General features: G+C 45.7%; 1 protein-coding gene across 1 annotated transcript in view; it reads right to left on the bottom strand.

The window, feature by feature from the left end:
* yeats2 (YEATS domain containing 2) overlaps positions 1 to 24660 on the bottom strand; it is an 86242-nt gene that overhangs the window by 7846 nt on the left and 53736 nt on the right. Inside the window, exons 17-27 of the mRNA XM_065005646.1 lie at positions 22722 to 22840; positions 21393 to 21542; positions 15287 to 15472; positions 14344 to 14785; positions 14018 to 14152; positions 13252 to 13413; positions 5530 to 5704; positions 5083 to 5159; positions 4532 to 4611; positions 2983 to 3193; positions 1934 to 2169 (exon numbers count right to left, since the gene is read on the bottom strand). Of these exons, the coding sequence (XP_064861718.1) occupies positions 1934 to 2169; positions 2983 to 3193; positions 4532 to 4611; positions 5083 to 5159; positions 5530 to 5704; positions 13252 to 13413; positions 14018 to 14152; positions 14344 to 14785; positions 15287 to 15472; positions 21393 to 21542; positions 22722 to 22840 (1973 nt within the window). The remainder of the gene's footprint in view (positions 1 to 1933; positions 2170 to 2982; positions 3194 to 4531; positions 4612 to 5082; positions 5160 to 5529; positions 5705 to 13251; positions 13414 to 14017; positions 14153 to 14343; positions 14786 to 15286; positions 15473 to 21392; positions 21543 to 22721; positions 22841 to 24660) is intronic.

Genomic DNA, 24660 nt, shown 5'->3' with positions numbered 1-24660 from the left:
GATGTCATAAGGTGAAAGCACCAATTTGTAAGTCGCTCTGGATAAGAGCGTCTGCTAAATGACTTAAATGTAATGTTAAATGTGAAAGCGGCCGATTTTTAGGTGCTTATCAACTTTCATAGCCAACCTCTAGTCTGCAAAGGACAATTGTCCACTGAGGATTGAATTTCACTGCAAAGTGCACATACTTGGTTTCCTCCCAGGTCTAAATCGGTATACTTATATGGCAAGAAGAAAAGCCAGCACACACTGTGGCCATGGAGGATCAAAGTTGTGCAATCCTAAGTAAGGGTCAACTTCGACCAACTCCCTTATTTGTCGATGCTGACCAGATACAGTGCCTTGCAAAAATATTCACCCCCCTTGGCAATTTTCCTATTTTGTTGCCTTGATTTTTGGGGGGGGTTTGTATCATTTGATTTACAAAACATGCCTACCACTTTGAAGATGCAAAATATGTTTTATTGCTCTACAAAAAACGGAAAACTTGAGCGTGCATAACTACTCACCCCCCAAAGTCAATACTTTGTAGTGCCACCTTTTGCAGCAATTACAGCTGCAAGTCTCTTGGGATATGTCTCTATAAGTTTGGTACATTGAGCCACTGGGATTTTTGCCCATTCTTTAAGGCAAAACTGCTCCAGCTCCTTCAAGTTGGATGGCTTCCTGCTGGTGTACAGCAATCTTTATGTCATACCACAGATTCTAAATTGGATTGAGGTCTGGGCTTTGACTAGGTCATTCCAAGACATTTAAATGTTTCCATTTAAACCACTCAAGTGTTGTTTTAGCAGTATGCTAAGGTTCATTGTCCTGCTGGAATGTGAACCTCTGTCCAAGTCTCAAATCTCTGGAAGACTGAAACAGGTTTCAGTCAGGAATTTCCCTGTATTTAGCACCATCCATCATTCCTTGAATTCTGACCAGTTTCCCAGTCCCTCCCAATGAAAAACATCCCCACAGCATGCTTCCACCACCATGCTTCAATGTGGGGATGGTGTTCTCGGGGTGATGAGAGGTGTTGGGTTTGCGCCAGACATAGCATTTTCCTTGATGGCTAAAAAGCTCAATTTTAGTCTCATCTGACCCAGAGTACCTTCTTGCATATGTTTGGGGACCCTCCCACATGCCTTTTGGCGAACACGTTTGCCTATTTTTTTCTCTAAGCGATGTCTTTTTTTCTGGCCACTTCCGTAAAGCCCAGCTCTGTGGAGTGTACGGCTTAAAGTGGTCCTGTGGACAGATACTCCAATCTCCGCTGTGGAGCTTTGCAGCTCCTTCAGGGTTGTCCTTGGTCTCTTTGCTGCCTCTCTGATTAATGCCCTCCTTGCCTGGTCCGTCAGTTTTGGTGGACGGCCCTCTCTTGGCAGGTTTGTTGTGGTGCCATATTATTTCCATTTTTAATAATGGATTTAATGGTGCTCTGTGGGATGTTCAAAGTTTCTGATATTTTTTTATAACCCAACCCTGATCTGTAGTTCTCCACAACTTTGTCCCTGACCTGTTTGGAGAGGTCATTGGTCTTCATGGTGCCACTTGCTTGGTGGTGCCCCTTGATTTGTGGTGTTGCAGACTCTGGGGCCTTTCAGAACAGGTGTATATATACTGAGATCATGTGACAGATCATGTGACACTTAGATTGCACACATGTGGACTTTATCTAATTAATTATATGACTTCTGAAGGTAATTGGTTGTACCAGATCTTATTTAGGGGCTTCATAGCAAAGGGGGTGAATACATATGCACGCACCTGTTATTTTTTTTAAAGAAGTAATTTTTTTCAATTAACTTCACGAATTTGGACAATTTTGCGTATGTCCATTACATGAAATCCAAATAAAAATCAATTTAAATTACAGGTTGTAATGCAACAATATAGAAAAAAACGCCAAGGGAGGTGAATACTTTTGCAAGGCACTGTAGCTCCTCACCTGTTGAGCTGTTTCGCTGACAAACTGGGCCGAGGGGCATGGGGCCAGGAAGTACTTGGGCTCGGGGTCCGTTTCCTGTTCCTCTTCTTTGACCTTTAACTTCTGAGAGGGCGGGGTCACACTGACGATGTCTAGGACTTCATCATCATCATCCTCTGGCTCAGTCTTCAGCAGGGTCTGCAGCTGCTCCAACCGCTGGACCAACTCCTCACAGCTACCCAGGGTAGAGGGGCACTCTAAACAATGATGACACAAGTTAACACACACACACAAAGGTAGACGTTCCAAAAACCGAGAATGTTCTCTATCTATGTTCTCTATCCGTACACCCTCTGAACGGCACACATACACAATCCATGTCTCAATTGTTGTCTCTCAGGTAAAAAAAATGAATTCTCCCCCCTTCATCTACACTGATTGAATAAGGGATCATAGCTTTCACCTGGTCAGTCATTTTGTACACAGTGTATATTGCTCTGTACTCCATAGAAGGAGTTGAAGGACAGAGGTTGAATCAAGATAAATGGATAATTTAGAGAAATGTAAATAAAGACTTCCTTGCTCTTTATATGAAGTACATCTTGAAAATAACCGTCAGAAAATAGGCTAACAGGTGAGAGCTTTAAACAGGTGAGAGCTTTATTTAAACAGGTGTGAAGGCTGAGCACATCTGTTCCTAACTTTGTATTTAGACATGCAGAGAAAGACAGTGAGAGTGAGTGAGGTAGAGAGAGTGTATGAAAGAGAGAGAGCCAAAGAGTGTGTGCATTTGGACCATAGCGATCAGAGCAAAGAACAGAGCTTGGCTGTTCGGGCTCTCAGCCTGGTGTGACTCATCAGGCTAGAGGCCTGCTTTTTCCTCCACGCAGGAACAGGAACAATAGACAGAATTAATTAGGACTGCCTGTGAATACCAGGCAGGCCTGCATACTAGCACTAATAACACAGTACATTGAAAAAGGTTACAAAATGCCACATAATAGAGTTAGAGGCATTCTCTCTCTCTCTCTGTGTCTCTCAACAGCCCTCTTCACCTTCCCCCACTCTACCTGGTTCGTTGTCTATCTGTGTGAGGATGTCCTCTATGGTTCCTTCATCAGGCCTGCTGCTGCGTAGGGGCTCGGGGTCCGGGGGTGTGTAGCCTCTCTGTCGGCACCACTGGACCACCTCTCTGGTCTTAGGGGGTGTGAGGGCCTGCAGGCGGGGGCAGCGCTCCAATACATCCTGGACCACACGCTTCACTGCTACCGCACGCTGGAGCTACAATGAGACAACCATATCAACTTTATTTCAAGTGCACTCAAATCAACACACAGGTACTTGCCAAAATAATGGAAAAACTTGTGTAAATGAGGGATACAAAGTATTTTGAAAGCAGGTGCTTCCACACAGATGTGGTTCCTGGGTTAATTATGCAATTAACATCCCATAATGCTTAGGGTCATGTATAAAAATGCTGAGCAGGCCATTATTTTGGCTACCATGGCTATGCTCCCATAGGATGACTTTGCCCCCATTCACAGGGTAGAAGTGGTCACTGAATGGTTGGATGAGCATGAAAACAATGTAAACCATATGCCATGGGATCAAGTCAATAGATATTAACCCAATTGAACACTTATGGGAGATTCTGGAGTGAGGAAGAATGGTGTCACATCACTCCAGTAGAGTTCCAGACACTTGTAGAATCTATGCCAAGATGCATTGAAGCTGTTCTGGTTTGTGGTTGCCCAACGTCCTATTAAGACACTTTATGATGGCGTTTCCTTTATTTTGGCAGTTACGTGTATATACATACTAAATACAAAACAGTCAACACACTTTGCACATTATAATGGAGATAACTCTGATTGCTTTTTTCTTTCCTAATGTCTTTATTAATGACAATTACAATGTAAAACATGGGTCAGAAGACATAGTACAATATCATTAATAGACGAATGACAGCTCTGATTCCTCACAATTCTCAGAAATCTCCCGTTATTCTCTTTCAGCAGCTGTCACTCAAATATTATTTAGCATATTAATCACATGGAGTCTGTTTTTATGGACTAAACAGTTTGTAGCTAGACAGCACAGAGCCAGCCCTCTCCAGGGTGTCTTCGGGCATTACTCCCTCTGAACCTCCTTTATGAGTTCATAGGAGATATGAGTTACCATAACAGAGTCAGTAGTAAGCCTCGGGTGGACCATTAACCTCATAATCATCATACTATTTTCCTGGGTAGAATAAGTCTGGGCTCTGGGGCAGGCAGCATAGAACACTGCTGTCTGAGAGACTGACTGTCAGATAGAGAGAAGAAAACCAGTCTAGACTGTCTCCATAGATAATGGGTTTACAGGGGCTCTAGGCAGCATCTGGGGTAAACGTGTGTGTGTGTATTTTGTAGAGATGAAAGAGGATGATGACGGAGCAAAAATAGAGAGAGAAGAATCCGACTGGACAGGGAGACATGAGGTAAGCAGAAAATATGCAGAGTCAAAGTCACGTGTAAACACACGCATAAACAACACTAATGAACACTGACATGTTTACACATGTTGTACACAGCCAGACTAACAAACACACAGCCAACAACACAAACAAACAATCTTTACCTCTGCTGCCCTGCGTTTCCCAATGTTCCAGGAGTAATACTGCTCAGTAGACACTGCACAGAACGGATGGGAGTCCTCGGCTGAACAATACAACACAATATTAACCAGACAACACACAGCATACACTATCTACATAATAATACTACTAAGAGATTGGATTTATGTAGTGCCATTCTACCAACTAAGGCACTCAAAGCACTTTACATCGTAAGGGGGAAACTCACCTCATCCACCACCAATGTGTGGCAACCACTCGGGGGATGCACCGACGACCACTATGTGCCCGAACGCTCACCACACATTAGATAGCATGGTGGAGAGGTGAGGAGTGATACGCCAATTAAGAATGAGAAATGGGACCAGGATGGGACTTTTAACACCCCTAGTCTTGCGATAAGTGGTCTGGGACTTTTAATGACCACAGAGTCAGGACACCGGTTTAACATCCCATCCGTCTCACTCGAGCTTTATTTACATGGTACCTGGTCTAAGAAGAATGGATGTGCAGAGAGTCAGGAGTGAGAACAAAGAAAATGAGGAAGGGAGCTTACTCTTCTCTGGTACGATGAGGGGGGATTTCTTCACCACGGCGGTGAGCAGCTGCATGAGGGTCTCTATGTGTTCCGTGCTGAGGAGCCAGGAGAGGCACAAACACATTACCACACGCAAGACACCAACAGACTCTCAAGCAAACCCATAGGTCTGGGTGTAGTGCCCAAACCATCCACATCCAATAGCCCACTTCGCTTCTGTGGTGTAGAACAATGCTAGTGCTGCTATGCTAACGCTGCTATGCTAACGCTTTGGTGCTACGTTGTTTGCCAATAGCCCATCCTTTTCATAGCATATACTGTTTTGTCTGAGATATATCTAAGTAGTCCTTACTTGTTAGCCAACGGCCAACGCCATTTATAGTGTAACTGATGTGGTATGAGCTTAGTTCAGGTTCTCTTGGGACCCCTTTGTAATAACTCATATGGCACCCGAGTTGTCCTTACTTGATGACCTCGACGTGCTGGTGTGAGCTGGTGTCGGCCCCCTGCTCCAGTTTGACCGAGGCGAAGGCAGTGGGAGGAGCAGCTACATGGGTGGAGAAGGCAACAGGGGCTGTTACAGGGGGCGACGGGGCAGGTGTAGCAGAGACGGGTGTACAGACTCCTGGCTCTGTCTTCACTGTAGAGGAGACGGGAGATACAGAGAACGAGATGGGGCTCAAAATACAAACAAGACAAAATGCAACCTTTACAAGGACCGGGGTATGAGGAAGAAGGGGGAGAGAGTGGAAGAGAGGGGTTGAGGGTGGAAGTGTAAAAAGTGGAGGAATTGTTAAGTGGTAGAAACGTGAGGTGAAAAGGAGAGATGGAGAGCTGAATGTGTGGAGGAAAGAGAAGGGAAGGCTAAGGGCGACCGGGCGCTTCCCAGCCGAAACCGCTTGTAACAGCTTGTGTGTATATCATTTTTTATTTATTTCTATTTAACCTTTATTTAACCATTTATGACAACATTTTGTGACGTTTTTGTTCGTTTTAGACTTTGGCAAGGGTTCTTCGGCAAGCCGAAGTCTACGACCCCTCGTTGCCGATTGGTCAACACTAGGGATTAGTCAATGAAGTAAAAGGAAGGGAGGGAGAGACATAGCTGCATGTGAGCTCTCGCATTTTTCAACATGTTTTTTTAAAACAAAAATATAGATTTGGAGTTAGATAAACTTGGATTTTTCGGCGGGGACATACAGGATGCTACCCTCCACAGCATAACCTTCACTCCAGATCAAAACTCCAAACCTACAACCTAATTTTGGACAAAATTACCTGGAAGGATTACTACTACCAAAGATTAATTTTTCCAAGCTATACAGAGGGTGCTCTGGCAAACAAACAGCAGAGACCAGAGGACACCATCCAACCTGGAACTGAGAAAGACCAGGTATAACTTCAAGTAGAACTGAGGTGTGAAGTGAGAGGTGTTGAAGCCTTTGAGCCCAACAAATGGCAGGAGTCTCACAGGCTATCCCACCCAAATCCAGAGACCTTTGAAGAATGTTCAGTGACCATCTACTGGCATTTTCTAAGAAATCTGCCTCCAGAAATAAAAGCTTCTCCGAAGTGGGTGTGACACCTACTACTGTTGCCTGCTGCACTGCTGCTTGGATTCCACCTGGTGATCTGTCCACTGTCTGCCCTGGTTGTCTCCTCCTGTCTGGTACAGGTACCCCCACTGCACTCCCCCCTCTCTGTCCACTGTCTGCCCTGGTTGTCTCCTCCTGTCTGTTACAGGTACCCCCACTGCACTCCCCCCTCTCTGTTCACTGTCTGCCCTGGTTGTCTCCTCCTGTCTGGTACAGGTACCCCCACTGCACTCCCCCCTCTCTGTCCACTGTCTGCCCTGGTTGTCTCCTCCTCTCTGTTACAGGTACCCCCACTGCACTCCCCCTCTCTGTCCACTGTCTGCCCTGGTTGTCTCCTCCTGTCTGGTACAGGTACCCCACTGCACTCCCCCTCTCTGTCCACTGTCTGCCCTGGTTGTCTCCTCCTGTCTGTTACAGGTACCCCCACTGCACTCCCCCTCTCTGTTCACTGTCTGCCCTGGTTGTCTCCTCCTGTCTGGTACAGGTACCCCCACTGCACTCCCCCTCTCTGTCCACTGTCTGCCCTGGTTGTCTCCTCCTGTCTGGTACAGGTACCCCCACTGCACTCTCCCTCTCTGTCCACTGTCTGCCCTGGTTGTCTCCTCCTGTCTGGTACAGGTACCCCCACTGCACTCCCCCTCTCTGTTCACTGTCTGCCCTGGTTGTCTCCTCCTGTCTGGTACAGGTACCCCCACTGCACTCCCCTCTCTGTCCACTGTCTGCCCTGGTTGTCTCCTCCTGTCTGGTACAGGTACCCCCACTGCACTCCCCCTCTCTGTCCACTGTCTGCCCTGGTTGTCTCCTCCTGTCTGGTACAGGTACCCCACTGCACTCCCCCCTCTCTGTCCACTGTCTGCCCTGGTTGTCTCCTCCTGTCTGGTACAGGTACCCCCACTGCACTCCCCCTCTCTGTTCACCGTCTGCCCTGGCATGTCTCCCCCTGTCTGGTACAGGTACCCCCACTGCACTCCCCCTCTCTGTCCACTGTCTGCCCTGGCATGTCTCCCCCTGTCTGGTACAGGTACCCCCACTGCACTCCCCCTCTCTGTCCACTGTCTGCCCTGGTTGTCTCCTCCTGTCTGGTACAGGTACCCCCACTGCACCCCCCCTCTGTCCACTGTCTGCCCTGGTTGTCTCCTCCTGTCTGGTACAGGTACCCCCACTGCACTCCCCCTCTCTGTCCACTGTCTGCCCTGGTTGTCTCCTCCTGTCTGGTACAGGTACCCCCACTGCACTCCCCCTCTCTGTCTACTGTCTGCCCTGGTTGTCTCCACCTGTCTGGTACAGGTACCCCACCGAACTCCCCCTCTCTGTCCACTGTCTGCCCTGGTTGTCTCCTCCTGTCTGGTACAGGTACCCCCACTGCACTCCCCCTCTCTGTCCACTGTCTGCCCTGGCATGTCTCCCCCTGTCTGGTACAGGTATCCCCCACTGCACTCCCCCTCTCTGTCCACTGTCTGCCCTGGTTGTCTCCTCCTGTCTGGTACAGGTACCCCCACTGCACTCCCCCTCTCTGTTCACTGTCTGTCCTGGCATGTCTCCACCTGTCTGGTACAGGTACCCCCACCGCACTCCCCCTCTCTGTTCACCGTCTGCCCTGGCATGTCTCCACCTGTCTGGTACAGGTACCCCCACTGCACTCCCCCTCTCTGTTCACCGTCTGCCCTGGCATGTCTCATCCTGTCTGGCACAGGTACCCCCACCACACTCCCCCTCTCTGTTCACCGTCTGCCCTGGCATGTCTCATCCTGTCTGGTACAGGTACCCCCACCACACTCCCCCTCTCTGTTCACTGTCTGCCCTGGTTGTCTCCACCTGTCTGGTACAGGTACCCCCACTGCACTCCCCCTCTCTGTTCACCGTCTGCCCTGGCCTGTCTCATCCTGTCGGGTACAGGTACCCCCACCGCACTCCCCTCTCTGTTCACCGTCTGCCCTGGCATGTCTCCACCTGTCTGGTACAGGTACCCCCACCACACTCCCCCTCTCTGTCACCGTCTGCCCTAGCATGTCTCCACCTGTCTGGTACAGGTACCCCCACCACACTCCCCCCTCTCTCCCGAGCTTTCGCTCGCCTCCAGCACACAGGCACTGCTGTGGCGAGTGACTATAAACTTACAATGGATGTCCCCAAGTCGTTATATATATTTTTTCTCGTGCATTTTGCTAGTTGCCCCATGACTCCTGCATGCTTTGTTGACTATGAACTTTCATGTTCACCCAACCGTGGGAAAGACTGTGTTTGTTCCCACACTCGGGACTCTGACTCTCTATTGGTTACACAGACTCTTGGCCTCCCATCCTATTCTAACCACCTCTCGCTGGCTTTGTATTCATGTTACCTGATGAAATTGCAGTACAATATGATCTTTCTGCCATCTAATGCACATTCAAATGTCATAAACCAACACTGCAGAGCTCTCCCTGTCCTCTGCCGTGCCTTGATTGTTAATGATATCCTGAAATGTGAATGTACACCCTGGCCAATCTACTGTTGCCAGCCCCAATTTGGACATGCTTAAACCACCTGACAAAGTCCTAAAGCAATGGGACTCCCTAAATCTTTCTCAGATTATTACCAATCCCACGAGGTATGACTCCAAACACCCAGAAAAGGCTACTCTCCTCAATGTTATCCTCACAAATAATCTTGATAGGTATCGGTCTGGTGTTTTTTGTAATGACTTCAGAAATCACTGCTTTACAGCCTCTGTTCTTAATGGCTGCTCAGTGAAATTACATGTCCTGATTTGTCATAGACGCTTGCTAAATGTTTTTAATGATCAAGCCTTCCTTCATGACCTGGCCTCTGTAACTTGGTATAGAATCAGTTTGATCCCCTCTGTCGAAGACACTTGGACCTTATTTTTTTCATATTTTCAGTGCTATTGTTAACAAACATCTCCCCACAAAGAAAATTAAAAACAGGTTCAGGCCCTGGTTCGACTGTTTTTTTGCAGAGTTACACCACCTCAAGAATTGCATTTGGCGAAAGGCTCGCATACTCAGCTGACTGAGTCTTGTTCAGGCAAATGAGAAATAAGTGCACTCAGGCTATCCGGAAGGCCAAAGTTAGTTACTTTAAGGAGCAGTTCTCTCTCTGTGGGTCAAACCCCAAGAAGTTCTGGAAAATGGTTAAAGACCTGGAGAATAAACCCTCCTCCTCACAGCTGCTCATGTCCCTTAATGTTGATGATGTGGTTGTTACCGACAAGAAGCACATGGCTGAGCTCTTTAATCACCACTTCATTAAGTCAGGATTTCTATTTGACTCAGCCATGCCTCCTTGCCTGTCCAACATTTCCTCATCTCCCACCCCTTCTAATGTGACTATCCCTGATGCTCCTCCCTCTTTCCGCTGTTTCTCTCTGCAGGCAGTCACTGAGTCTGAGGTGCTAAAGGAGCTCCTTAAACTTGACCCCAAAAAAACAGCTGGGTCAGATGGTTTAGTTTCTTTAAGGTTTCTGCCCCTATCATCACCAAGCCTATCTCTGACCTTTTTAACCTGTCTCCCCTCTCTGTGTAGGTTCCCATTGCTTGGAAGGCAGCCACCGTTCATCCTTTATTTAAAGGGGGAGATCAAGCTGATCCTTACGGTTATAGGCCTTCTATTTTGCCCCGTTTATCAAAAGTGCTGGAAAAACTTGTCAATAATCAAATGACTGGCTTTCTTGATGTCTATAGTATTCTCTCTGGTATGCAATCTGGTTTCCGCTCAGTTTACGGATGTGTCACTGCAACCTTAAAGGTTTTCAATGATGTCACTATTGCCCTTGATTCTAAGCAATGTTTTGCTGCTACTTTTATTGAATTGGCCAAACTTTTGATACGGTAGACCACTCCATTCTTGTGGGACGAGTATTGGTGTCTCTGAGGGGTCTTTGGTAACTACCTCTCCCTCAAAGAGTGCAGTGTATAATGTCAGAACATCTGCAGTCTCAGCCAATGCCTGTCACCAAGGGTGTACCCCAAGGCTCGATCCTAGGCCCCACGCTCTTCTCAATTTACATCAACAACATAGCTCAGGCAGTAGGATGCGCTCTCATCCATTTATATGCAGATTATACAGTCATATACTCAGCTGGCCCCTCCCCGGATTTTGTGTTAAACGCTCTACAACAAAGCCTTCTTAGAGTCCAACAAGCTTTCTCTACTCTTAATCTTGTTCTGAACACCTCCAAAACAAAGGGCATGTGGTTTGGTAAGAAGAATGCCCCTCTCCGGTGTGATCACTACCTCTGAGGGTTTAGAGCTTGAGGTAGTCACCTCATACAAGTACTTGGGAGTATGGCTTGGGAGTATGGCTAGACAGTACACTGTCCTTCTCTCAGCACATACCAAAGCTTCAGGCTAAGTTAAACATAGACTTGGTTCCCTATATTGTAATCACTCCTCTTTCACCCCAGCTGCCAAACTAACCTTGATTCAGAAGATTACGGAGATGTAAGTTATAGATCGGCAGGTAAGGGTGCTCTCGAGCGGCTAGATGTTCTTTACCATTCGGCCATCAGATTTGCCACCACCAGACATCACTGCACTCTATACTAGAGGTCGACCGATTAATCGGAATGGCTGATTAATTAGGGCAGATTTCAAGTTTTCATAACAATCGGAAATCGGTATTTTTGGGCGCCGATTTGCCCATTAAAAAAATATATATATATATATATTTTTGTACCTTTATTTAACTAGGCAAGTCAGTTAAGAACACATTCTTATTTTCAATGATGGCCTAGGAACGGTGGATTAACTGCCTTGTTCAGGGGCAGAACGACAGATTTTCACCTTGTCAGCTCGGGGGAATCAATCTTGCAACCTTACAGTTAACTAGTCCAACGCAATAACGACCTGCCTCTCTCTCGTTGCACTCCACAAGGAGACTGCCTGTTACGCGAATGCAGTAAGCCAAGTTAAGTTACTAGCTAGCATTAAACTTATCTTATAAAAAACAATCAATCATAATCACTAGTTAACTACACATGGTTGATTATATTACTAGATATTATCTAGCGTGTCCTGCATTGCATATAATCTGACTGAGCATACAAGCATACAAGTATCTAAGTATCTGACTGAGCGGTGGTAGGCAGAAGCAGGCGCGTAAACATTCATTCAAACAGCAGTTTAGTGCGTTCTGCCAGCAGCTCTTCGTTGTGCGTCAAGCATTGCGCTGTTTATGACTTCAAGCCTATCAACTCCCGAGATGAGGCTAATGTAACAAGGAACAGCAAGGAACTGAAACGTTAGCTTTCTTACATGGCACATATTGCACTTTTACTTTCTTCTCCAACACTTTGTTTTTGCTTTTTTAAACCAAATTAAACGTTTCATTATTTACTTGAGGCTAAATTGATATTATTGATGTATTATATGAAGTTAAAATAAGCGTTCATTCAGTATTGTTGTAATTGTCATTATTACAAATAAATAAATACAAAATTGGCCGATTAATCGGTACCGGCTGTTTTGGTCCTCCAATAATCGGTATCTGTGTTTAAAAATCATAATCGGTCGACCTCTACTCTATACTGGTCATCTCTGTATACCAGTCGCAAAATCCACTGGTTGATGCTTATTATAAAACTCTCTTAGGCCTCACTCCCCCTATCTGAGATATCTACTGCAGCCCTCATCCTCAACATACAACACCCATTCTGCCAGTCACATTCTGTTAAAGGTCCCCAAAGCACACACATCCCTGGATCGCTCCTCTTTTCAGTTCGCTGCAGCTAACGACTGGAACGAGCTGCAACAAACACTCAAACTGGACAGTTTAATCTCAAACTCTTCATTCAAAGACTCAATCATGGACACTTACTGACAGTTGTGGCTGTTTTGTGTGATGTAATGTTGTCTCTTACCTTCTTGCCCTTTGTGCTGTTGTCTGTGCCCAAGAATGTTTGTACCACGTTTTGTGCTGCTACCATGTTGTGGTCATGTGTTGCTACCATGCTGTGTTGTCATGTGTTGCTACCATGCTGTGTTGTCATGTGTTGCTGCCTTGCTATGTTGTCATCTTAGGTCTCTATTTATGTAGTGTTGTCTCTCTTGTCGTGACGTGTGTTTTGTCCTATATTTATCATTTGATTTATTATTAATCCCAGCCCCCGTCCACGCAGGAGGCCTTCTGGTAGTCTGTCATTGTAAATAAGAATTTGTTCTTAACTGACTTGCCTAGTTAAATAAAAGTTAAATAAAATTAAAATTAAAAATAAAAGTGCCTGAGACGACTCGCCCGCATGCACATTTTTTCACTTGAGAAATACTACACTAAACATCCTAGTCAATTGCAAAATTGCGTTACTAAGATCTCCTCGACAAAAACGTCAAAATTCATGACAGATTTCTTGAGTCGTCTTAGATTAATTCTGAGTGTATGCTGGCTACGGCGTCTCAAAATGGACAAACAGAAGTATTGCCACTTTTTTCTCGTTTTTCAAGCGAAGGTCTTTTACGGGAGTATGCGAGAAAACTTGTTCGGCTCGCCTAGCCGAAACATTAAGGGAGGGCCACCCACAGAGAGGAATGAAGGAGGGACAGGAGGATGTTGAAGGAGAGGCAAGAGAGAGGGAGGCGAATGGTGCTCCTCTCACCTTGGGCCAGGGGCAGGGTGAGGGAGGGGGAAGGCGAGGCCTGGGCAGCAGCAGCAGGACTGGGGGAGAATCCAGCTGTAGCCACTCCTGCTCCAGGGGAGGGAGTGGAACTACTACTGGGAGCTGGCCCTTTAGACACATAGCTGGACTGGACTACTACACCTACACACACACGCACACACACACACACACACACACACACGAGGGGACAACAAGAACAAACTCACACATGAATATTGAATGTATAATGAATAAAACAGTGACTTTAGCTGTGAAGGTGACTGCTTTTCTGGCACTCATGACTACGCATCAAAACCTCTATATTCACACATGTAGGCCTGGAGCTCAGCTGATGGCTAGACCTTTTCCTCAGTACACAGTGTGTGAGCCAGTTCATTCAAAGCCCAGGTGCACTGTGTGTGTGTGTGTCTGTGTGCGAGGAGTTTTAATATCGCAACACACCTGCCCTCCCAGCCCACCGAAGTGCATATCTCCGTCTCCCAGGCCCTGCCCACATCATGTACTTTGTCTGGATCTGGGGAATAAGTAGAATCCCACAGCACACAGACTTCTGCTCTCTAGTCCTCAGCGGGTGCTGTGAAAGTCTGTCTACCTGGTTTTCTATTGATTTCAATAGATGTCAGATACTCTGGAGAAGAGTCATATGCTGCTTGGGCCTTTGTGTCACTGTCTGAAAAATATATGTCAGGAAAAACGCTGGACTGTCTGATGGATTGATTACTATATTATGGAATAAATGACTTACCTCTGTTGACGGGCATGTGTATGGTCTGTACGCCTCCTGTGCCCGTGCCCACCCCCAGTTGTTTGGGCTGGTTGGCAGGGACGGTCAGCACTGTCTGCTGGGAGCTGGACCCGCCAGAGTGGATCTTCAGCATACCTGGACAAGACCAGAGCACAGGAGACAACTCTTAGCCTGGATGGGGCATTTGGCCACTTAAAGTATCTATTTATTTTAAATCTATGCTTTGTTTTTACACAGGTGATCCTACTGAGAAAAAAAATGGAGACCTGTCCCAAAATAGCAGCAATCCACTTTCTCAAACAACATAAGAGATATTCTCTTCCTACCTGATAGGGTAGCAGCAGTCTTTCCTCCCCCTGCCACCATCCCACTGAACAGCGATGCCGCACTGACCAATGACGTGCTGGCGCTCTTGGGCACACCCACTACCATAGAACCCGCCCCTTTGGCCATGCTGATGACGTGCATGTTGGTAATGCTCTTAGCAACGGTAACAACGGTGCCAGAGGTAGTGGGACCCTTTGCCAAGGTGACAGTTGGCGCCGTGGCGCCCTTCTGCATGGTTACCAAACCGGCGGCGCTCTTTGCCATGGTAACGGAGGTTGCCATCGATTTCTTTGCCATGGTAATGGCAGCCGTGGTGTTCCTTGCCATGGTAACGGCGTTAGCGGCGCTGGCGTTCTTTGCGGCGTTGATGACTGCTGCCTGGTTGGCTGCCACCAGGACAGCGTGGGATACAGGTTTGGCCTGAACGGACACCTCCGCTACCTGGAACCATACAACCACAAACAGCTGGCATTCGTGAAGATGTAGTTACACAGACACAAACAGACAGATTCACACAGTTTTATTGCCCGAAATATCACCACATGGTTTCAGTCTGTGTATTAAATAAATACACTGAGAAAAACAACTATTTTAGAGAGAAAGAATGATACAGGCTACGGGTAATACACCTTTCTAGTTTCATAACTCTTTAATAATATGTTAGGGTCCACAGCCCTGTGCTCCCCTTCAATGATAAATCCCATTCATTGAAATGAAGAGGCGGACTGATAAAGCTAGGCTACTGGGTTTAGGGAGTTCTAGCTGAAACAAAGGAACACATTTCTCTCTGGCAAGACGCTAACATTCTAATGAACAGTTCTGGAAGAGCGGAGTTTCAAAATGGGGATCAGGAAGAGAAGCTTCTTGGTTCCATAAAGGACCAGATAATCTTGTTCTGATACAGGGTCTATTCAGAGGTAACCCCAAACTCCTCCCACTCACCGGTTGACTGGCAGTTGCCGTGGCAGCGACGGTGGAGACAGCGCTGGGGGTGGAGCTAGTGGCTGTGATGACTCCGCCCGTCATCCTAAGCATGGTCGTGGCCGGCTTGGACAGGTGGGCCGCTGTCGCCGTGCTTACCGTCTTCACTGAGCCATCAGACAGCTTCACCTGGGACCCGCCCAGCGCCTGTCAATCAACATACAGTCCACACAAATAAATTAGATATAAGAATCAAGAATCAATAAAGTTATAACTTACAGGAAATGCCCTGTATAGCATATAGGAAAAGGTGCAGGACAATATTATCAATGCTTATGCAGAAAATAGACAATGCCTAATTAGAGACAATCGTTCAATAGTAATTTCCACAAGTACTCCTGCTCTACATTGAGAGAGATCTATGTCATCTACACCGTGTTTCTCTGATGTTTCTGACTGACCCACATGAGGCAGATATGTCCTCCAACGAACTGCACTTAGCGTGACCAAACACACCCAACACAAAGCTCTAACATGCACTCAAAACCTTTTGTAATAGAATCCAGAGAATTTAGAGCATTGAGCCCCAGTATTATGACGCCGCATGATGTGAATACCCAGGCAGGCAGGCCAAGGCCCCAAGGGAACAGAGGAAGGAGCTCTGGACAGGAGGGTCATTTGGGAGAGAGGTGAAAATGGCTATTGTGGTTATGTAAGCTGAAAGAGAGTGAACGGTGACAGTGTCAGACTCTTCTCCTCTAGCTAACAGCAGCACGGATTGGCGCGCGCACAAACACCTATACTGATAGTATAGGTCTCACACACACACTAATACAGCTGTCTCTCACCCAATACTGTCGGTAGATATGCTTCTTAGTACAAAGTTGAACAAGCCTGTTGACATCATGACATTTCATTATTATCACAAACCCTGAGGCTGCGGTCAAATCGATGACAGCGGCATATATTCTTCAACGAGATCACATCGTGAAAATAGCATTTTATTCTTATTAAAGAGATCCAGACAGGTTCATTTAGCAAACTTTCTGAATGGACATACAGGCCCTACAGAGAGAATCAGCCAACTCACACACACACACACCGCCGATAAAAGCAACCCCAATCAAATACATCAGCGTATGTCAGACATAAGAGCAGATCTTACTTCTTTCCTTAAAACATATGAAAAAAACAGGGCCTAACTTGAGGCTTTCCAAAAGTAGGAGATAATGAATTGACTAGGAAAGTATGAAGGGGACAGCTATGCTATAGTATGAAAATGAAATTGACAATCATTAAAATAGAAACAAATGCATCCATAGCCTATTTATCAGAGATGCTGATCAGAGGGGGAGAGGATTATCAAATACTAAAATAACAAATAAAGACTTTGATGACTGATAAAATGAATGACACTTTCCTACATTTGACATTCGCGAGAAGCCGGTACTTCTATGCGTCCTCAGGGGCGCGTGCTCCGTCAACAGCAGACACTTGCTCATTGCTCACATGGAGCGCATAAATGATGGTATGAAATGAACCCAAACTTGTTTCTCACAAGCGTTAACAGGTTGTGAACAATGTTTCCACTCCGAGAATGAGAATGGTAAATTGCTGTAATTAATACATGCATTAACAGAAATGTAACCAAATGAAAGGGATTAGCGGCAAAATGCCTGTTTTACAAACGGTAGACCACCACACGGGCATTCATAATAGTGCATTGCGGGCAGATACTGTATAGCCAAGGCTACTATTCTACTTTGCGGGGATAGGAGGGCGGCAATTTGTGTTGGTCCCGCCTAAGGCGCATTGTCTACTTGACACAACATTAGCGCATTATAGGCCTCAGAGCCAGAACAACCTTGTCGACTGCTGTTGAATAATTAATGAAGTCGGACACATCCAAGCTTTTTTTTTTTTAAAGAACGCCGATGTACTTACTTACCAGCAAGCAAATGTGCATTGGTTTATATTTACATTTTAAAAAGTCCACACATCAAAGATTTGATTACCGAAGTGCCGTAGCCTATAGCGCTCTTACCCCCCCCCCCCCCCCCCCCCCCGCACATCTAGCAGATTAGCTGCTGGAGCATCAAAGGAAAGTTGGAAAGAGCTGGAGAACGTTTAGTAGACGGATGAAGTTAGCAAAACAAGCTCTTATAATCATTAGTAAACACTCCTGTTATTAGGTCAGGTTTATCTACATGAACCTACAATCAATGGAGGCCTATTGAAACGGTGTTGATGGTTGTTTTATTTTGACTGTCTTCATCCATAACCGTCAGTTAGAGGGTTATTCAATCACAGCCCTCACGGTTGGCCTCTGAAAAGGCACTTCGAGTCAATTACTAGCTCAGTTTAGTAGTATTTGCACCTGCTGTTTTTAAGAAGGACTAATCCACAAAAGGAGAAAGAGAACTTAAACTATATATCCATAGAGGACATAACTACTGCCTGACTCCATACTAAATAGCTTAATCAATTCAGACCGCGGCAATGATACAATATACTGGCAGAGGAGAGGATGAGAGAATGTTTGCAATTAAACGGAGGGAGACAGAAAGAGAGACAGAGAGAGAAATAATTAGCCGAAGTTAAAGCTCAGACGTCTGCCAAAGGCATAATTATTAGCACTAATCATATAGTCAGGGCAAACAAAAAACCAGACAACACACACACACACACACACACACACACACATAGGAAAACACACAAGAACTCCCTTGTGAAATGCCTTTTTAAAGCCCACTCAATGAGTCCCATTTATTTTTAGGATACCTACTGGAGAAACACACATTTAATAACACGGTATAGTGTTCTATATCTATGCAAATTATGGCTTAAATCACTGCCTTTATATCCTCTTGAAGCTACTAGATTAAATGACCATTACTACGATGGTATAATAATGCCTTTAGTGCACCAATGTTGTGCTACAGTGTGTTTGTGCCTGTGTGAGGATAGACGGATATAGAAAAGTTGTCTGGCTATAGATTTATCCCCCAGAACATGCATGGTGTGACCTAGATGCAACCAGGCAGTGTGTATCTGTGTGTGTACTGTGTGAGGATAGACGGATATAGAAAAGTTGTCTGGCTATAGATTTATCCCCCAGAACATGCATGGTGTGACCTAGATGCAACCAGGCAGTGTGTATCTGTGTGTGTACTGTGTGAGGATAGACGGATATAGAAAAGTTGTCTGGCTATAGATTTATCCCCCAGAACATGCATGGTGTGACCTAGATGCAACCAGGCAGTGTGTATCTGTGTGTGTACTGTGTACCCACTGCAACTCACAAAAAGTTGGCAGAGTCTGACGGTATTTCATGCTTCAAATGCAGTCTGGGCGAGTACCTTATATCATAGCTAACCATAAAATACAAAAATAAATCCATTGCCCCTCTCAATGATGACATACACAGTGCCTTCAGAAAGCATTCACACCCCTGACTCATTCCACATTTTGTTGTGTTACAGCCTGAATTCAAAATGGATTCCATTGAGATTTGTTTTGTCACTGACATACACACAATACCATATAATGTCAAAGTGTTGTGTTTTTAGACATTTTTACAAACGAATAGCTGAGGCAATAAGTATTGAGGCAATAAGTATTTAACTTATTATTTTCCCCCTCATCAATCTACACACCATACCCCATAATGACAAAGAGTAAAACTGAAATGTCACATTAACTAAGTATTCAGACCCTTTACTCAGTACTTTGTTGAAGCACCTTTGGCAGGGATTAATTTTCTTGGTTATGACGAGTTTCTGGGGAGTTTCTCCCATTCTTCTCAGCAGATCCTCTCAAGCTCTGTCAGGTTGGATGGGGAGCATCGCTGCACAGCTATTTTCAGGTCTCTCCAGATGTTTGATCGGGTTAAAGTTTGGGCACTGGCTGGGCCACTCAAGGACAATCAGAGACTTGTTTAGAGACACTCATGCGTTGTCTTGGCTGTGTGTTTAGGGTCGTTGTTCTGTTGGAAGGTGAACCTTCGTCCCAGTCTGAGGTCCTGAGCGCTCTGGAGCAGGTTTTCATCAAGGATATCTCTGTACTTCGCTCTGTTCATCTTTCTGACTAGTCTCCCAGTCCCTGCTGCTGAAAAACATCCTCAAAACATGATGCTACCATCACCATGCTTCACAGTAGGGATGGTACCAGGTTTCCTCTAGACGTGACGCTTGGTATTCATGACAAAGAGTTCAACCTTTTACCAGACCAGAGAATCTTGTTTCTCATGGTCTGAGAGTCTTTAGGTGCCTTTTGGCAAACTCCCAAGCGGGCTGTCATGTGCTTTTTACTGAGGAGTGGCTTCCCTCTTGCCACTCCACCATAAAGGCCTGATTGGTGGAGAGCTGCATCTGGAAGGTTCTCCACAGAGGAAATCTGGAGCTCTGTCAGAGTGACTATTGGGTTCTTGGTTACCTCCCTGACTAAGGCACTTCTCCCCCGATTGCTCAGTTTTGCCGGGTGGCCAGCTCTAGGAAGAGTCTTGGTGGTTTCAAACTTCTTCCATTGAAGAATGATGGAGGGGACCTAGTGGACCTTCAATGCTGCCAACATACTTTATGGTACTTCTCCCCAGATCTGTGCCTCAACAAAATCCTGTCTCGGAGCTCTAAGGACAATTTCTTCGACCTCATGGCTTGGTTTTTGCTCTGACGTACGCTGTCAACTGTGGGACCTTATATAGACAGGTGTGTGCCTTTCCAAATCATGTCCAATCAATTGAATTTACCACAGGTGGACTACAACAGAGTTGAAAAATAAATTAGCAAAGAATCAGGGAATGCCAAGAGTGTGCAAAGCTGTCATCAAGGCAAAGCGTGGCTACTTTGAAGAATCTCAAATATAAAATATATTTGGATTTGTTTAACACTTTTTTTGTTTACTACATGATTCCATGTGTGTTATTTCATCGTTTTGATGTCTTCACTACTATTCTACAATGTATAAAATAGTAAAAATAAAGAAAAGCCCTTGAATGAGTAGGTGTGTCCAAACTATTGACTGGAACTATACATGTTTGAGAGAGAGAGTCTCACCTTTCCACAGAGGGGTCAGTGTGTAGCTCAAACTGCTCAGACGCTACAGACAGAAATTGGCAGATCGCCTGTACCGACTTCAGAGTCCCAAAACGCTTGTGGGGGTCATAGAACAAAACGGAGAACCCTATTGTGTTCGTGAGAAAAGTTTGTTTGGAGGCCAAACCATTCGGACGCTACAGACAACTTTGTGAGAAGACCCATTTTTGAGATGTCTCATGGTCTGACAAACACCGCTCTAGCTCTGTCATCTTTCACCGCAGACCTGGGAAGTGCGACATAGGCAGACGCGGTGGACTGAGACGCTTAAAAAAAGGATATCTCTAGCTTAATTCTATGGGGATTTGTGTATTATGCTAATTATATTTCTGCGGGGGGCTCGGACATCGATCTCCAGAAATGAGCCCATTAAGATGAAAGGCAATATCTTTAGGCCCTGTACATGGTTGGTATCAGGCAGGTGTGCTATTTTAGCAATCATCACCTGTCTGATGCAGCATGGTGGCTACTTGGCTGAAGCATGGGGTTGCTCGTCTGCATTGTTTACCACAAAGGGCTAATCGTTAGCTAGATCACAGACTCTAAATATCATCGTTGCTTGTTTATTGTCCTAAAAAAATATATACTGGCAAGTTTATGCTTTCGATTGGCCGACGCGCTACCCGCAGTAATCTTTTATATTGTCATGCCAGACACAGAGATTGTAAAAACGATGCCAATTGCGCAAACATTTCAGTTGATAAAGAAATCTAACAGCACTTAAAAGTGGGATACCTACTGCTCTTTTCAATAATTGTCATCAAAACTGTTGTCTTTTCCCCCCGAGACTGAATTTAGGAATTTTTTTTGCGCAGTGACTGGCCTTATTAGAACACATGTGTCTCTGCACAGCAATCAGCAGTGTGAGGGGTTGAGCACTCTTTACAGCTGACAGTTGATATTCAGCTCATAAATAAACAACATAGCTCATTAACAGCATCTTCCCAGAAGTAACTATGGCTATAGTGTAAGTAACTATGGCTATGGTGGACAGGCTATACCTGTCCACCATTTTGTGTCTAGACAGTACTGACCTGAGCCAGGATGGCAGCCTTCTGACCCGCTGTGACCCGGATGGCCTGCTGGGTGACGGTCGCAGGGGACGACACTACGTGACCTGTGGAACTGGCCGCGCCCTGTTTCCCCACGCCCTGCGACGCCGGCTGGCCAACCAGAAACGTGCCCTGGAAAAGATCAATCAGAAACAGCTTGGTCGATACGACACCAAAAGATAATATCAACAGCAATGGGTTTTACAATACCATCTGAGAGTTTTCGTTAGAGCTTTTCTTGAAGAGCTTAGAAGTATTGAGGGGATTGGTAACATGTATTTGTTGTTTATTAATTGGTTTATTCAGTTTGGTAATAAGGGTTGGTGGGATGAATGGGTGGCACATTGTGGTCGATCAATTTGAACATCCTCTTTGGCACAATTAGGCAGCAGTTAGGGAGGAAAATAACAGGGGCGGGCGATTTCTTTAGTTAGGCTGTTTAAGGATGGAGGAGGGGTGTGTGTGTTTGTGTACACAAACACTCGCAAATGTGTGCATGAGCAAGTGTGTGGTTGGTCACATGAATTTGCTGCTACCGACCAGTGGAACGGTGGAAAGGAAGAGGATGTCTAAACGTGTCCGTACTCTCTGCAGGCACACCGATGGCAAAGGCTAAAGATTTTCCCAAAGGACTGACGTGAGAGTGAGAACAGCGAGCGGTGACATGAAATGATCTCTGCCCCAGATTTAGGTTTTCAGGTGGGAGGAAGAGAGGACGCACATACTTCATTAGGAGTTGTTGGAGACGGTATTGTTCTAGAGTTAAGAGCTGGATCAATGGCTCGATAATGAATGAATCTACTTCAGGGATATAGGAAGCAGCAGGCTCAATCACTACTGAAATACTAAAGATAGGCTTTACTAAAGTAAATTACCCAGAGAATGTACTTTATAAAGGGAAAAGTCTTCAAATAATCACTACCGGAATACTAAAGACAGACTTTACAAAATGAAAATCCCAGCCTTCATGAACACAAAACAGCAAAAATGTATTCTTTATCAAGAAAAAAATCCGCTAGCAACTAGTCTTTACATTTTTTTTACATTTACATTTAAGTCATTTAGCAGACGCTCTTATCCAGAGCGACTTACAAATTTGTGCGTTCACCTTTCACACTTAAAGTCTTTAAAATGAACAGGTGTGATGGATTTGAGAGACTGAAGAGAGTACTTTTATTCTACTCTGAGACCCTCCACAAGAATAAGACATGAAAGACAGCAGCTTGTTTCACTCAAAGATTAATCGAAGAGGATACAAGGGTGAACAGAGTGAGAGTGAGAAGATGTGATTATCAGTGTGTGTGTGTGTACCTGTGGGGTCTGTTTGAGGATGTATGATGTGTAGGAGAGGTTAGAGGGCAGGCTGCTGGATGAGGAGGTGGGGGTCTGAGAGCCAGAGCCTGTAGAGGAGCTGCCCTGGGACTGCTGACCTGCACACACATACACACACAGAGAGACATGGTTCAGCAGAATACAACATCATGGATGAGGAGGTGGGGGTCTGAGAGCCAGAGCCTGTAGAGGAGCTGCCCTGGGACTGCTGACCTGCACACACATACACACAGAGAGAGACATGGTTCAGCAGAATACAACATCATGGATGAGGAGGTGGGGGTCTGAGAGCCAGAGCCTGTAGAGGAGCTGCCCTGGGACTGCTGACCTGCACACACATACACACAGAGAGAGACATGGTTCAGCAGAATACAACATCATGGATGAGGAGGTGGGGGTCTGAGAGCCAGAGCCTGTAGAGGAGCTGCCCTGGGACTGCTGACCTGCACACACATACACACAGAGAGAGACATGGTTCAGCAGAATACAACATCATGGATGAGGAGGTGGGGGTCTGAGAGCCAGAGCCTGTAGAGGAGCTGCCCTGGGACTGCTGACCTGTACACACATACACACAGAGAGAGACATGGTTCAGCATAATACAACATCAAAAGGGCTTAGGTGGTGGGCACGGACGGCCCGGCTATAGAGAACATTTCCTGTAATTCTACACATTTTGCAATGCAACTGAGAGAAAATGAAGCTAATTCCCTGCAATTCCATGCATTTTGCCATGGCTAATGCTTTATACTACTAAATTCCTTGTTTTGGTTATTGTCAATTCTCCCTGGATGTCTAGCTTTTATTTTGGTGATCGTTAGTTCTCAAAGATGAATAAAAAATGTATAGGTCCACTATCTTTTCAACATACTTTATAGCTTATTTCTCAGCGGGAATTGCGTATACTCACTTCTGAATCCCCACAATGTGTATCAAAGTAGTGTAGTGGAAGTATACACCGTATCAATTATTAAGGCTGATGGAACAGATCTGAAAGTTTGGCTTAAAATTATGATAAACTATCATCTTTTCACATTTTAAGAGCAGCAATGTGCACACAGTGGTAGGCCTACGGACGAATGCTCCAAAATACTATTTGCTCACTGCAAATGAGTGCGCCCACATGGACAGAGATGGAAATATAGAGAGACATGCTTCAGCATAATACACCTAGAGCAGGGCACTCCAACCCTGTTCCTGGACACAGAGAGACATGCTTCAGCATAATACACCTAGAGCAGGGCTCTCCAACCCTGTTCCTGGACACAGAGAGACATGCTTCAGCATAATACACCTGGACACAGAGAGACATGCTTTAGCATAATACACCTAGAGCAGGGCTCTCCAACCCTGTTCCTGGACACATAGAGACATGCTTCAGCATAATACACCTAGAGCAGGGCTCTCCAACCCTGTTCCTGGACACAGAGAGACATGCTTCAGCATAATACACCTGGACACAGAGAGACATGCTTTAGCATAATACACCTAGAGCAGGGCTCTCCAACCCTGTTCCTGGACACAGAGAGACATGCTTCAGCATAATACACCTAGAGCAGGGCTCTCCAACCCTGTTCCTGGAGAGCTACCATCCTGTAGGTTCAACCTTTTTCCTGGAGAGCTACTATCCTGTAGGTTCAACCCTGTTAATGGAGAGCTACCATCCTGTAGGTTTACTCCAACCCTGTTCCTGGAGAGCTACCATCCTGTAGGTTTACTCCAACCCTGTTCCTGGAGAGCTACCATCCTGTAGGTTCAACCCTGTTCCTGGAGAGCTCCCTTCCTGTAGGTTCACTCCAACCCTGTTCCTGGAGAGCTACCATCCTGTAGGTTCAACCCTGTTCCTGGAGAGCTACCATCCTGTAGGTTCAACCCTGTTCCTGGAGAGCTACCATCCTGTAGGTTCAACCCTGTTCCT

This window comes from Oncorhynchus nerka, linkage group LG20, assembly GCF_034236695.1.
Source record: "Oncorhynchus nerka isolate Pitt River linkage group LG20, Oner_Uvic_2.0, whole genome shotgun sequence".
NCBI lineage: Eukaryota > Metazoa > Chordata > Actinopteri > Salmoniformes > Salmonidae > Oncorhynchus > Oncorhynchus nerka.
The sequence above is the reverse complement of the archived record's forward strand: the minus strand, read 5'-3'. Positions and strand labels throughout refer to the sequence as shown.